This window comes from Gavia stellata, chromosome 1 (assembly GCF_030936135.1).
Source record: "Gavia stellata isolate bGavSte3 chromosome 1, bGavSte3.hap2, whole genome shotgun sequence".
NCBI classification, from domain to species: Eukaryota; Metazoa; Chordata; class Aves; order Gaviiformes; family Gaviidae; genus Gavia; species Gavia stellata.
In genome coordinates, this window is record NC_082594.1 from 29,610,515 (window position 1) to 29,626,014 (window position 15,500).

Below are 15,500 nucleotides of genomic sequence, written 5' to 3' on the forward strand. Positions count from 1 at the left end.
TTGTGCCTGTGAGTTTTGTTTAGTGTTATGAAACCACTTGCAGAAGTGCAGGTAACAAAAAGAAGATGCTAAGTTGTAGGGCTATAATCTACATTTTCAAAGAACTTTAACATTCAAAATAAAAAAATGCAGAGATGCACTGTATGATAGGTACTTTGAATTGAACTTTCTGAAGGCCTCATTTTCAGAAAAGTCACAGTAACAGTGATTATGGTAATTTTATGGTATTTATAGTAATGCTGAACAGTTGTAGGTACCCACATACTACATTTATCACCCATTCTCATTATTTTGCAGGGTTCTTTTTCTCATGCCAATCCCATTAACAGCAAATTGTAAAAAATGAATCAAGGTCATGACAAAATTTAGAAGGTCATTCTGTGAAAGAGAGTGTTTGAAGACAAGTGTTGGACCTAGGCTTATAAAGAATGGAAGAATATAATGTGTTGAAAGTACTAGGAGAGGGATCCTTTGGCAGAGCTCTCCTAGTTCATCATAAAATCAGTGACCAGAAGTATGCAATGAAGGAAATAAGACTTCCTATGGTAAGCGTGACATGTATATCACCTCACCCACCACTTAAAAAAAAATTTAAAAAATCATAATTGTGGATATATTTTTGAAACGCTGAGCATCTTTGCTGAGAGTTTTTCATGGTATGGCTACTATATAACTGTGAGTAACGTAGCAAAATCTGATCTGTTTCGGAAAGTGTGTGGTTACATTTTGGTAAGTGTAGCATATAGGAAAACAGAAGGAAACACTTGTTCCCCTGATGCCCTTGGCTGGATTCCCATTGATTTCACTAGAATGCAGGTTTCATCTGCAACACCTGATGAGGAAATTAGCCTCATGTTATTGCTAGTAATCAGTTGTTCAGGTTACCTTCTCTGCACGTAGCTAACCAAAAATTCACAAAATGGGAGACACCGGCTTTATCAAGGCTGAAGCTCAGTTAATGCCTGGGCACTTGGCTTTATACTGAGTTCATGCAGTGTAGACTGTCAGCTGTTCCAAAATCAGTGTGTGCTGCTTTGTTACATAGTTCCGCATTGTTAAAATAGAAAAAAATCATTAACTGAAGTAGGAAAATATCCTCTCAAATTACAATAAAACCAACCCCCCCAAAAAAACGAAGAAGTCTTCAGCTAGTAATAAACCATAAATTAAAAAATGATGGGGTTCTCAAGTTTCTAAATGATTTCTTAAAATAACGGAAGAACAATTCTTAAAAATATTTTCCTTTTGGAAAGTGAGGTGCATTGTGTGTATATATGAAAATCCATTAGTGCGACATTTATGTAAGTGTACTTGCATTTTCAGTCTTCATCTGATGTAGAGAACTCTAGGAAGGAAGCAGTTCTTTTGGCTAAAATGAAACATCCAAATATCGTTGCCTATAAAGATTCATTTGAAGGTAAATAGAAAAACTTAAAATATCTTTAATTGTTTGAAGTTGCATACTCCTGAGTGATCAAGGTTACTTTTTTTTGTTGTTTATAATACATGTTATAAACAAAATATGTGTTTATGGTAATATATAATACATAGCATGTAGTTGGAGCTTTATAGTAAAAATAATACGCTTACCCTGCTAATGAAAATACTAATTATTATTAAATTACCTAAAATTTAGCTGATGGACATCTGTATATAGTGATGGAATATTGTGATGATGGAGATCTAATGCAAAAGATTAAACAACAAAGAGGAAAGTTGTTCCCTGAAGATACGGTAAGAAAAGACAACATTTTGATCCAAGGACCTAGGAATCCTTTTTCATGTAAACTGACGCACCCTGCATCACATAAAACAAATTTTAGATATACAGACACCTTGAAGTACCTTAAATGAAACAAAGACATTTATAGATAGAATAGAAGCATTATTTCTTTGATAATTTCCAGCAGAACAAGATGAGAATTGGACTGAAAGGAATAAAAAAGAAATTGCTGTCCGTATCTGAGAAATGTGCAAGCAGTGTGAAAAACAGAGTCAGGTTTGCATGCACAAATTTATGCAATTAAGTAAGAATTTAACACAAACTTCAGCCAGAATTTAAAGCACAGTAAGAGGTACTGCAAATGAAAAGTAAATAAAGCACTCTGGTAAGATAAATGAAACCAGCCAGGAGACTAAATGCTTGCATTTTATGTAGCAATTAAATGTTTAAACCATTCAGCAGGCATTAATTCCTTTTATCACAGAGGCTATAAAACTTCTTAGGAGCAGGTCCAAAGTGACATTGTAGTGATGAAAACTACTTCTTACCACAGTTAGAAGCATCATCTTAGTTACAATGAAAAGACCAGAATCCTCACCTAGTATTTAGATTGGCCAAGCATCTCTAAGAACTTTATTTCATACATTTAAAAAGAATACATTTCCTTTCAGAAACAGCAATTAAAAAAAAAAAAAATTGCTAATTTACTATGAAATTGTAGTTGGCATAATTATAAAATGACCATCAGGTAAAGTGCCATGTAGTCACTCCCTAGCTTAATTATTGTTATGTATTACTAGGTTTTTCTAGACACAGTAGGAAACATTCCTTCTGCCCTGTTAAAATATACTTTATCTTAAAAATTCAGTCTCTCATGCTAACTGGAGGCCATTATGCTAGAGTTACTTTTAACTCCCAGATATTCCCATCATGCTTTATTTTTGCTCTCAATGTTTTTTATCTATTTGTGAAGTATTCGTTACATACAGCACTGAGCTGTTGTAACTCTTAATTACTCTTTTCAGATCCTTCACTGGTTTGTGCAGATGTGCCTGGGTGTGAAGCACATTCATGATAAACGTGTGTTGCACAGGGATATCACATCCAAGGTGAACACAGCAAGTTTTCTTGCTGTTTATAAACTCTTCTGCATGCAAAAGTTCAATTCCCTCTTTCATAATTTCCGGTTACTGCCATGTGCTGTGTTTTTCTTTTGGGCTTAAGATTGTTAGGCAAATGAAATTGTTGAGTGTATGGGATGATTGCGGGCATAAAAAACAGCTAAGTATAGCTATACCCTTCATATCCACACTGCTGATAGCACCAACTGCTTGTGGCAGACAGCAGATAATTTAAGACAATAACAGAAGCATAAAAACATGTATGGAGTATGCAGTTGGTAAATATCTTGCCTCTCATTTTTTCTTTCTTACTCTTTCCTAGCAGAAAGATAGAAATTCAGAAGAGAGTGTGACCTTAGTGGTTTGAGCACAGCATAGAGGTTAAGACATTTCTAAACTCTGTTTTTTTCTGTTACTGATGCTGGGGCTTTTGGCCGATATAATGAACTTGCTATTTCCCTTAAAACCCAACGTAGTTCTTAACTTTTTTTGGTAGAAGTATTAGGAGAAGCAAGTAAAAGGAAATATAAAGATAAAATATCAGAAGTGATTGCTAAAGTGTTTTCTGTATACACAAACTGCAGAAATGTTTCCTAGAAGAATATTTAAGTATGTTAATCTATCCTTCTCTTGAAATGCAGAACGTCTTCCTCACTCAAAATGGAAATGCCAAATTGGGAGATTTTGGATCTGCGCGCCTTCTTGCACAGTATGTGTATATCTCCACTGATCTCAATAGTGTAAAATTTTATTTTACCATTGATAAATGGTACAGATTTCTTAAATCATGACTTTTCATCTGGTGTTTCTTCTTTATCGTTTCAATAGTCCAGTGTCATATGCTTGCACATATGTGGGAACTCCTTATTACGTACCTCCAGAAATTTGGGAAAGCATGCCATACAACAACAAAAGGTATTTGTGTTTTCAGTGGTCACAAATAATGCCTACTGATGTATGTCTTTATTGTTGTCTCAATCTGGCTTTGTGGCTTATCCATATTTGGCTTGGAGAAGATACTCAGCTGAGGAATATTTAGAAAGAGGTAATTACATGGTTTTTAAGATGAAGAGGCCTAAATTCCTCTTTACTTAGGTAACTAGGTGTATATTTTTAGTCTTAAGTTTGAAAACTGGTGTGCAGACCTCTCTGTGGATTTGGGAGAGTAAATATATACATACAAACACAGACATATATATGTATGTATGCATATAGGGGGGTGTGTGTGTGTGTCTTTTGGCTGGTCTTATTTGTTTGGCTGGTCTTATTTTTGAAGCTCTTCTTTCCAGTCCTGATAATGCAGGGATAATGGCTACAAAACCGATGACTTAATTTTATAAAGCCCAGTTATTCAAGTCTTTATGCAAGAACTTCTGAGAGCACCTTGACAGCATGATGTTTACAGCTTCCTCCCAGACTCCAAAACACTAAGTCATTTTATATCCCCTCCCCTCAATCTGTTCTGTGACCCTAGGTGTACCTGAACAAAGTGACTCATTTTCCACAGGAGGGAAGAAACCTTCTAGCGCTTAAGTTTTTTCTGCTTCTCTTGCAAGAAAGGCATTAGTTGCTTCTTGGGCAGGTGGCAGTACTCACTTTGGGTGGAAGATGATGGTTTTTTTCTCGGCAGGAGAATTCTGATTGGCAAGGCCAGAATTCCAGCTCTCAGAATTAGGATCATGTGTCTGCCATCTGATATTAAGGGCTGTGGAATACAAAGGCTTTGAAGTGTGGAAGGATAAATATTATTGCAGCAAATTGCTTAGGAGACATTCTGGGAATAAAAAGCCAAATACAACTGTATGACAGTCATCCTTTTTTACATCAGTGTAGGACAAAATAAGCAAGATCATTTCCCCTGGCAAGGTTAAACACATAATTGTATTGTCTTTTATGGTCACTTACGTTTATTTTTAGTTTATTCAATTCAGTTATGTACACGTAATGAATTTAACTTTTTCTAGGCAGGATATTAAATTGTAATTTTTGGTTCAAGATTTCTCATCTTTCTCTATACCTACAGTGATATATGGTCTCTGGGATGTATTCTGTATGAGCTGTGCACTCTTAGACATCCAGTAAGTACAGCTTTATTGCTTTATTGCTATCAGAAAAGTTTTGGAATTCCTTAAAATTTGATTAGCAGTTAGCTGGAGTTTGATGGGTTCGCAGTCAATTATATAGTTGACTGACGTGTTTGCTGCTGCTTCTGAAAGAAGCAAGTATTGCTCCACCCTTCCCACCCTTCCTCCATTATATGCCTTCTATTTTTCAGCAGCTCTTGGGACCTATTAGACCTTTCTGTAAAACACTCAATTTTCTAAATTGTTAGAAAATAATTATTTTTTTTTTCTTTCTTGGTTAATTTTTGTCAATATCAGTGAGGTGACCTGAGGCTTATTAAAGAGTCCAGCAGGTGCCAGACTGGTTACAGATATCTGCAGGGATGTTGCAATGAGCATTGTGTTTTACAGGATCAAGATGTTCACAGAAGATGGAGGCAAGGACACTCAAAATCTTTGCTAATGAGAATATATTGTGTGCAAGTATAGCAAAATATAGTAAGAAATAAGCAGTTTTGTACCTCGCATTGGTGATGTACCTATTTGCTTATTCTTCAAATCAAAGAAGTCACTGTCCAAGCACTATCCTCCTACTGGGACAGCGGGGAACCTTGAGGGATGGTTCTGTCATTTCTGGGCCACTGTCTTTTACAGTGTTGATGTTATGCTTCTTATGTGTTAACTTCCTCTGGCTTCTATATACAGACACACGGCTAACATGAGAGCCCTTATCAGGATATTTTTGTTTTACAAGAAAATGAGATCATCCCAATTTAAGGTCATTTTGTCTTAATTTTTTATAAGCAGCAGTTTCCTTTCATTGAGCTAATACTGTACCTTGAAATCCTGTGTATCAGCAAAAGATTATTTACAGCTGCAACTGCTAGCAGTACAAGAGTTTATAAGTTTATACTGTATGTGTCTGAGTGATAAAGGAGTCTGTGCATAGGCGTGTGTTAGCCTAAGTAGGTCTGTAGCAAGGCTTTGGCAGTGCCACAGCTATTCAGGCAGTGCTCAGGGCTGGGATACCAAGCAGTGGAGTATCCTTCCCTTTTTAGCAGCAGTGAAATGTTCTGTACGTGTTTTTATGTGATGGTCACATATTTTCTTGTGTAATCTGTCAGAGGTGATGTAAAAGGATACTGCATACTGTGGATGATTGGCACTCTGCAGCCAAGCCAGCAGTGTACCGTAAGAAAACCTTCTGCATGGAGATAGCAGTTCTCAGCCATTTTAGCTCAGACTGTTTCCATCCATGGTTATAGCTGTTCCTGGTGACATTGCAGTCATCCGATGGAAGCAATAATTCCTGACTGAAGGCTGGTTAACAGTTAGCTGAGAAAAGTAACAACTTCAGCCATTTCCTGTTGTTTTGCAAGAGGGTATTTGTGCCTTGATAGGCTACTTCTGATGGTTATTCTTTTTTTTTTTTTAAATCAAAGTCTGTATCTTTTCTGGCTTACAGTTTCACTCTTGCAGTTTGATTCTCATCTCAAGAATATGAAGTAAAGGACACTAAGATGATCCAAATTTTCTCAATGGTATATTCCTACAAAAATAAAATTTGAACAATCTTAAATTTACAGGAGTAACTCCCACCTGGTTTCCAGATATACAGGTTATTGCCTGCCATGTCCATTACGATCTGGTTTTAATCAAACTTTGTATGCAAATGGTGATGTTTTCATTCTCAGCAAATTATATTTCTGTCATTGTTAACATAAGTAAATGCCTACGTAATAGCCCTACAAAATGTAAAGAAAAGTTACTGGTGTGTTTGCTCAGGGTCATTATCCCACACCTCTGAATTAGAGCCCTGAAAATGTCAAACTGGGAGCCAAATCAGTATGGTAATAGGGAGTCTACATAGATACATACCATGCATTTTTATACAATAAATGTTAAAGTTGCTCTTAAGTTATGTCAACTTCTTTTCACCTTAAGCTCCATGCTCTAATGTTAATTTATTTTTAATGTAGTTTCAAGCCAATAGCTGGAAACATCTCATCCTTAAGATCTGCAAAGGGTCCTACAATCCGCTACCATCTCATTACTCCTATGAACTTCATTACTTAATAAAACAGATGTTTAAGAGAAATCCCAAGAATCGTCCATCAGCCAGTACTATTCTTGCAAGAGGCTGCTTAACTAAACTTATCAAAAATTGTTTGCCTTCTGAGGTATGGTATATTCTTTGTCTCTAGATTTAAACAATAATATCTACATTTTAGATACTAAATCAATTTCTTTTGTAGTTTGTTAGTGTATAACAATATGAAAGGTAGTGTTGTGTAGATCCTACTCTAAAAGCCATAAATACAGTTGTAGGCTTCTCAGAAAACTGGGTTTTTAGAAGGGTTTGTTTTGAAAATACAAGTTGAATATTGACATGATGCTGCTAAAATTAGATATTGTTAGCTGTTAGCTGTAGCAGTGTTTTTGTATAGTAAGTCTATTTTTAACAAATGGCATATACAGTAATTTGAGAAAGCTTAAAATGGTACTTGCATCTCTTCATACACATTCCAGATGACAAATGAGTTTGAACAGGTATTAAAGGAAACCAAGAAACATGAAGGCAATGCAGCAAGACCAAAGGGTAAGTCAGCAACATTTTTCTTGATGTAAGGAATGACAAAATGACTAGGAATTGTAAGACCTTAAATACAGCTATAAAGCATCACTATTATATGTTCAAATCTACTTTTAATTATTTAAAAATGTAATATTATTGAACTTGTATGGAAAAATGCTTGAAGGGCATAAATTATATTCCAGCATGAGAAGTACAGTGTGGAGCTACAATACATACATTGTAAGTCTTAAGACTTCTGCTAGAATTAAACCTTTCAATTTTAAAATGAGCAAAACTTTTAGCTGTTGCATATATTTTAAATATGACAGTGCTTTGTTTCCCAGAATATGGTGAAGCAAGTTATTTTCATTATTTAATTTTTAGAGAGAATGTTCGATTTCTTCTTCTGCATAAATATAGCTACACCAAAATTTGTACACATTTGGAACTGAATAGTAGAGGGACTCCCTGTTGAGAATCAGCTACGTTGACAGAAATGTGAAGAAGCTTTCACATAATTTTCATTGCTTGGTTCAGTGGCGTTGCTGTCATACCTCTGGAATACCACTGTACTGCAAATGTTTGCCAAAGGTATTAACTCTTGAATCTGTTTCTTAATGTATTAGGTAATGTCATGGCTGGTGAAAGCTCAAATAATAAGAAAGAAAATAGGGTAAGTATTCAAATATGAATATAGTATTTGTATTTTAGTAATTTAGAATGTTCAGTATTATAGAAAAGTTCATACGGAAAATTATTAGTATGCTAAACCATAGATCATCCTACTAGATCAGCTGTCATCTGTGTTCAAATGGCATAGTTTTCCTGTGCATTTCCCACCACTGTAACTTTTTGATGCTTTCCACATTTAGTTTAGTTCCAAAGTGGATTTTCTTATAGCCCTGTCAAAAAAAGCCCCAAACAAAACAACAAAATCAAACAAAAAAAACCAACCCTCTCCTTTTTTCTAAGTTTTGGGATACTGCAAGAATTGATGCATTTTCTTTGCTTTAGGGACACTTTTTGAACAGGCTGCTGTGGAAACAGTCTAGTCTGGGCATAATTCTCACTAGGTTTTAGGGCCCATGTGGGATTTCAGGTGAGGAGAATTAAGTCACAGGTGGCCAAGCAATCACGTTTGGGTAGATTATAGCACAGCCTGGCTCAGCCATATTGAGTGTATTTTTCAAAACATGCTGCCAGTAGGGCTCTTTTTTTTTCCTTCGAATAGACCTGTCAATCTGAGAAGCTTAATATTTGCATGCATCTTGTTTTCCCTGAGATTATCTTTATATTGCTACTGTTCTTAAACGTAAAAAAAATAAACCCACAAATTGCATCAAGAAACTACATTTGTACTTAGCTTCAAAAACTGAGATTGTTAAAAGAGGACATGAGGTGTGAAATGTAGTACAATAATAGATGCAGTGCAATTGCAATTGCCTTCATGGTGTCAGTGGTTTAGTTTTCACATCTTCAGGCCAGCCATTTTGTAGCAAAACTAAAATAATTAGAGCCATGTTAATATTACTGCTTTGTTTTTCTGGAAAACAAGGATAATGATTAATACAGTCTTTATTCTTTTAAAGAGAAGTAAAGATGAAAGTAGCAAGCATAGCCCCTTAGAAAGGAAAAATATTAATAAGGATTTGAGTGAAAGCACAAAGGAACAAAGGAAATCTGATGAAGAGGGTAAGTGTTACAGTTTCAAGGCTCATGCATTTCCTTCTATGTAGCAATATCTAAATGTCAATGACCCAGCCATTTAAACAGATAGAGCATACAAGTCTGCACCTATCAAAAACCATGCCACTGTCTGTTACTTCTGCAATTACCTTGATTCTTACCACTCAGCTGAGATTAAAAAAAAAAAAATCTTGGCCAAAGTATTAAAAAATGACTGTTTGAAAACATTTGGTACAGAGTAAATGTATGGGGAACTCTTTTACCAAGTTCAGACTTGTACCCACAAAATCAAACGTCACTGTTAAAGAAGTGCTGTACGCTTAGTACTAGTTTGCATGGACAGAGAATTGAGTTAGATGCTGGTTATCATCTTTTTTTTTTTTTTTGTTGCAATTACAACAGAAACTTCTGACGTCCTCCCAGGAATTACTGATTTGTCACATCCCCATAGAAGGCAATGGGAAAAGAGGATATCCAATACTGTAGTGAATGTACTGGAAAATGCATCCTTGCTTTCTTCCAGTTTTACATCTGAAGAGGCTAAAAGTAAGATTTAATTAAATGTGGTTTTAATTCAAGTAATATCAGTGGTTCTTTATAGATTTTAAAAGCCACAACTTTACAGGGCATATTTAAAATGATCTAAAAATAATTTTAAAATATTTTATTAACAAACACTCAAAAAGTCCACTGTGCTGAAGAGAATTTCTAAGTGGTCTTGTGTGACAGGAGGATTGCAAAGAGTGATGAAAGCCACAGGTAACATTAGCAACCCTAAAATTATAATTATTGCTAAGAAATTATCCTACCAACCCCTCTCTTAATATGCCATTTGTGGGGGTAACACTGAGGAATTCATTTGATGCAGAATGTAGCTGCCTGTCTTTCAAGTACAGCATACTATTGGGAGCATGTAACATCTGTACCCATACTTCTCTTGTCACTTAACGTACAGATAATGCCAATGACAAGAACTATTAATGATGTACCTCAGATGTGAGGCAGAGATTCTTCCTTCTTCCACATCAACAGCTTTTAATTAGAACCCTTAACATGGGGTTTCTTCTGAAAAATATGTCAATTTTAAAATGGCCCACTCTGTATGCAATTGTTATAGTTATTCCATGTGATTACGGATATGTATTCTAAGTAAATGTGAATAGATGCTGTTGAAACAAATAATCAAGATATGAGTAGTCACAAAATTCCCAAGATGTAGTAGGGAAGTTACATGATAATTATACGCAGGGCAAAGGAAGAGGACAGAATAATGCGTGTATTTAGGTGTTCTGCTATTAAAAGGCACAAAAATGGCCACAAGCTCTGTTTTTTGAGATTTACAGAGCCACCAAATAAGCTTGCAGAGACTCCTCACACCCCTCAGCCAGTTTCTGCTGGCTCTCTGCTAGCAGAACGCTCCACTGTGGCCTTCCGTAGTTTTCTTTCCTCTCAATGCTGATAGTGTCAACCTCAGCATGTTGAGAGGTCAGCAGTGCTACAGGTGGAAACATCTAGATTCTTTTCTTCCTCTGTTTCTCTCTTGAATGGTGATCTTTATAGTTCACATGCTAACACAATTTTATCTAAGTAGTATTTATTAATGATTTTATACCTAGGTGGCTGTGTTATAAACTACAGTGAAAATAAGCCACGTAAGCAGTGGAACAAGGAAATTCCTCAGACCCTGATGAACATTCTCAGTAATGCAGAAGTCAGCTTAGCATTTAAAACATACACAATTTATAAACCAGGTAAATCCCCAGTTTGCGGGCAAACATTTTTGCAAACACGTTTATTAATAGAGACTTTTCTTTTTTTACATACGTAGCCCCTGTGTGTAGAGATCGTGCACTTGAGTTCATGTCACAAGACTGGTGGGGTTTTTTTAAGCTTGCTAAATTAAATATGGGATTACAAAAAGCCAGGTTTAGAATTCGTGGGTGATTGTACATCTCCACTACATCTCTTTATGAAGGGCTTTCACTCATAGCTCAATAGCTGAATGAGGTTGTGACAAAAATGCAGCGACTGCAGAGCCACGCAGTCTCCGTCCTGCTAAGGTGTATGCATTAAGTTGTATGCGTTAAGGAGGTGCAATAAATAGGCTGTAGCCCCATCACGTAAATACACCTTCACTAAATCAGTAGTGCCATATTTAGAAAACAGGATGGTAAGATGGCATGGCAAAAGGTAGTCTGTAGTCTGTAGATGTGCACAGCTGCGGTCATAAATGCTTGGTCTGCACTTCAGCTGTGCTATTAGTTTACTTCCCCACTTAAAATAGGTAACAGCTTGTACTGGAATCTGCTAAGAACTGGGGATAAATTAGAAGGACTATATTGTATTTATATTCTTAATAATTTTGGTTTTAAAATTAAAGGAGTTTGGTGACATTTTCATTTTTATACTTTCAAAGCTTCTGAAAATATATTAAGAGGTCCACTTTCCGATGAAACTGAAACATCTGATGAAGTAGATGGTGAACATGAAGCTATTGTCACAGATTCTGAGAGACTTGAGCCTAGATCTGATGAAGATGACACGTATGTCCAAATCCTTGTATTTTTGTTTTCTTTGGTTCCTTAAAGTGATTTTTCCAAAAAGACATTTCCCTGAAAAAAAATCAGTATTTTTCTCAGTATCTAAATCCATCCCTCTGTTACATAATGATATTAAAATTTAGTAACATTTGATATCTTATTTGATATCTGATATTTGATTTGATACCAGGTTTTCTTTGCTATATTTATAGTTACTGATGGTGTTGAGATTAAACAGGTTGTGTGTTATCAGCATATTGGTTTTGCTGATGACTTTGCAAAAATGAAAGCATGAAAGCATGAGATGAAATTAGATCCACAGTAAAGCGCAAAACCTTCTTGCATGAAACATCTTTGTACTCTGACCTTGAAATCAGATAACCAGTGGCAAATCCACTTGCCTAGTGGTATGTTTGCTATAGTTGTGTATTATTCTTCCTACTCTTTCATGCATAGTGCAATAAAATCACTTTGGTACCTACTTATTGAGACATACTTGTAGAAACTTTTAAACTTCTATGTTCTGTTTATGTTAATGACCCCCTTTTCCTGATTTTGAAAGAGGGGAGTGTGCATCAACACATTCTGAACAGAAATGCTGTATTTTACAGATGTGTGTATGTTTTGGGGGGTTTTCTTGGAATCTCAGAGTCTCAGTTTATGTCATTGTTTATTTTGGTGGCACTTTGAGATGAACTACTTAGGCCTGTATTACTGCAGTTCAGCTGCAAGCTGTTAATATCAACACATTTGCAGTCTCTTAGCATATGCATTTGGTTTTGCTTTTGATAAAACTTAATTGGATAAATTAAAAAGAGAACATCTATTGGTTTCTTAACCAAAATAGTGCAGGAAGTAAGCCTCTCATGTTGATATTTTTAACATAATTTATCCTAGTTGTAGGGTAATTTCAGGGGGGGGAAATAAACAAACAAAGATTTATAAAGTTGTAGTTTGCTTTGCAAAATAACATCTTGAAATCTATTTTTAGGGACTTCGAGGAAGATGACCCAGACTGGGTGTCAGAGCTGAAAATGGTATTGAAACACAGCGACTGAAAACTTGAATTTACCTACCATAACTGAAGTTAGGCTTGCCAGTATTTATAATCCAAATCATCGCTGTTAATAGTTGTAGTTATTAATAAAATTATTTCAGTCAAAAAATTCTGAGTGTGCATGTTTTCTGTATCACAAAACTGAGGGTAAAAAATGCGTAACAAACTTCTTTAGCTAGAACACTTGCAAATAACTAAACAAGTCTAGATACTACATGTATTTGGAGTTGGTAATAGCTTTGTAGAAATGTTCAGTCAAAAGCACTAGTGCTAATAGCATTGCTCAAATTGCCCTCTTGCCATATTTCAAAGAGCTGGTGTTTTTACTATGAGAGGGTGTAAAGCTTTTCTTCCCGACTACACACTGAAATACTACATAGTAGGAATAACTGATCTTGTCTGAAAGGCATATTATGGAAAACATTTAGCTATGCTAAATATTTGAGGCTTTAGTTCATGCAATTATTAATCCTCTGAAAACTCTCGAGCTTTTGCCTTAATTAATTCCATGAAAGGGTTTTTATATATGCCATTGCATGTGTGGAAGAACGTTAATTTGTTCATAAATAAGGACGAATTTTCTGATTTTGGTAAGGAGACACACTTCTGCTGTAGAAAGCATTTACGGGCAATGTCATGTTTGGACTCTGTGCCGGCTACAGGGTACTAAACAGTCATTTTACAAGAGAAACACAGCAGGGGAGAGAAGAAACGCTCTCAGCAGAGTTATCCTGGGGAAGCTGTTCTGGACTATGTCCATGTAATTAATATTAGAGAATAATAAATATAAAAAGCTTTAAGAAATCTATAGATTTGGTATGGAGCCATTTCATACCGCACCTGCTGCGTTGCGCGTAGGCTGGTACGTGAGGCTCCGCCAAGGATTCAAGAACTGGAGGCAGTCGAGATTTTCTTTTGGGCCACCCTACTGTTACTGACCACCCAAAGCGAAAGACGCTCCTCGTGGGAGGACGGTGCGGTTTGCGTGAGGCAAGTCAGGCTCCTGCCGCCCCGGCCGCCTCTCGCCGTTCCTGGCCGCCGCTCCCGCCGCGGCTGTGGGCGCTGCCGCCGCACCGCTTCAAACGCCACACCTCCGCCCGGGGAGGGCTCCTCCTCCTGGCTGTGGGGGCTTCGCAGGCGGCTGGGCGCACGCAGGTACCGCGTTCCCCGGCGGTGGGCCGGGCCGGGCCGGGCCGGGCTGCAGGGAAGGGAGGCCCCGGCAAGGGCTGCCCGCCTCGCGCGCCCCGTCGCCATGGCGACGGCACCGCTGCCGGGGCGAGAAGGGCGGCCGAGAGCGATCCCCCAGCGCGGCGGGCGGAGCGGCACTCCCGCCGGCTTCCCGCGCCCGCTGAGGTGCCTCCCCCCAGCCCCCAAGCAGGAGGTTGTAAAACACCCCCCGTGACTTTCTCTAGGTCCTGCTGCGAGGGAGGCGGTGGCCGCCTCCACTGTCACGGCCGGCGGACCACCCTGCCCGAGGCCTGGCCCGGCCGCCCTCACCTGCGCCGCGTCCCGCTGCCATTAAGCTGCCCGCACAGGCAAGGCCCCGGGCGGTGGGAGGCCTGGGTGTATGGCGGAAGTGGTCTTGTCCGTCCCTCCCGAGAGGGAAAGTCTAGTATCTTAGCAAATCTCCCTTGCTAAAACTCGGGCCAATTAATAAGAACAGTTTTGTAGTGTTTGCTCATATTTAGCCATGTAAGTTTGCTTATGGATTCATTGCAAGTACCTGGTGACATTACCATTTGTGCCAGAGGTTTTCAGATGGCTGCCGATGCCTGGCAGTGCGCTTGGCTGTGATCTCCTGCAAAATGCAGTGGCTTTTCTGTTTGCTGCCAACATTAGATCACATTAGTATAAACTAAATCAATATGAAATACATTATCATTTTATTTTTTGCATTGAAAGAACAAGTCTGCAGTATTGTTAACTTCAGGAAATAGTGAGTCAGACTTTCCAAAATGATATTATAATCCTAAATAGTACTTTCTACTGCCTTCTGATGTTTTAACTTTAGGGTGTACTAGGACTAAGTTTCAAGCTTTTCTTTATGAGACACTCATAATCTTGCTGCTTATTGAAAGTTCAGATCCGCAATAATTTGCGGGCTTCCTGGAGATGACATTTTGAAGAAGAATCAGCAGCAGTAATAAAAATGTGATAAAATGTGATAAAAATGTGACAAAAATGACAGTCTTAAAAGGTAGTGTTGTACTGGGTTTGTAGTACAAACGCAGGTGTTACAGCACTGACTACGTGCAGTACTAATTTGGGGACTTCTTTATTTTAGACACTGCTTTAAGAAGAAGACATCATGGATAAATATGAAATCATTAAAAAAATTGGTGAAGGATCTTTTGGCAAAATATTCTTGGCAAAAGGAAAACTGGATAATGAGCAGTGTGTTATCAAAGAGATCAATTTAACTAAGGTAAAACAACAAAACCTGGATGATAATGGTAGTTACCTGATTGTGCTAATTGTGTTTGGCTAGGTTATGAACTTGGGTTATGTTTTATCTCATTTGTAGTTCTATCTCAACTATATAGAGTTAAACTTTCCGAAGACTGTACTCTTTGCTAATTTAGTGATTTTACAAGCATAGATGAAATATGTATTTTTATATTAACAGTGTTTACCTTTTACTGCATTTTTGCTCTTTTCAAAACTTCTCTTTACCTACAATGCATGACACTACTTAATTCAAATTTTACAATAGATGATTCACCTACAATGAAACT

General features: G+C 37.3%; 2 protein-coding genes across 4 annotated transcripts in view; both read left to right on the top strand.

Annotated features, from left to right (window-relative positions):
* Positions 1–408: 408 nt before the first annotated feature.
* On the top strand, positions 409–12,800 carry NEK3 (NIMA related kinase 3). 3 transcript variants are annotated; one of them, XM_059819298.1, is made up of 15 exons: positions 409–545; positions 1,324–1,417; positions 1,637–1,734; positions 2,749–2,832; positions 3,486–3,553; positions 3,673–3,759; positions 4,868–4,922; positions 6,887–7,091; positions 7,429–7,506; positions 8,109–8,155; positions 9,072–9,174; positions 9,571–9,714; positions 10,785–10,919; positions 11,585–11,711; positions 12,700–12,800. In XM_059819298.1, exons 1-15 carry the CDS (start codon positions 429–431, stop codon positions 12,764–12,766), a joined length of 1,509 nt encoding a protein of 502 aa, XP_059675281.1. In that variant the 5' UTR covers positions 409–428; the 3' UTR covers positions 12,767–12,800. The 3 variants fall into 3 exon arrangements, with proteins under 3 accessions (XP_059675281.1, XP_009807807.2, XP_059675288.1); XM_009809505.2 differs by having other exon boundaries at positions 6,887–7,087; positions 7,437–7,506; XM_059819305.1 differs by having other exon boundaries at positions 6,887–7,087; positions 7,437–7,506; positions 9,592–9,714.
* Positions 12,801–15,073: 2,273 nt separating this feature from the next.
* The window catches only part of NEK5 (NIMA related kinase 5), a 28,872-nt gene continuing 28,445 nt past the window's right edge, over positions 15,074–15,500 (top strand). The window contains exon 1 of the mRNA XM_059824266.1: positions 15,074–15,190. Within this exon, the coding sequence (XP_059680249.1) occupies positions 15,074–15,190 (117 nt within the window). The remainder of the gene's footprint in view (positions 15,191–15,500) is intronic.

Excerpts from the sequence above, each read along its gene's own strand:
- NEK3 (XM_059819298.1), top strand. The coding sequence starts at position 429 with ATGGAAGAATATAATGTGTTGAAAGTACTAGGAGAGGGATCCTTTGGC. Across the intron at positions 2,833-3,485 it reads ACAGGGATATCACATCCAAG|AACGTCTTCCTCACTCAAAA; the intron begins GTGAACACAGCA and ends CTTGAAATGCAG. Across the intron at positions 8,156-9,071 it reads ATAATAAGAAAGAAAATAGG|AGAAGTAAAGATGAAAGTAG; the intron begins GTAAGTATTCAA and ends ATTCTTTTAAAG.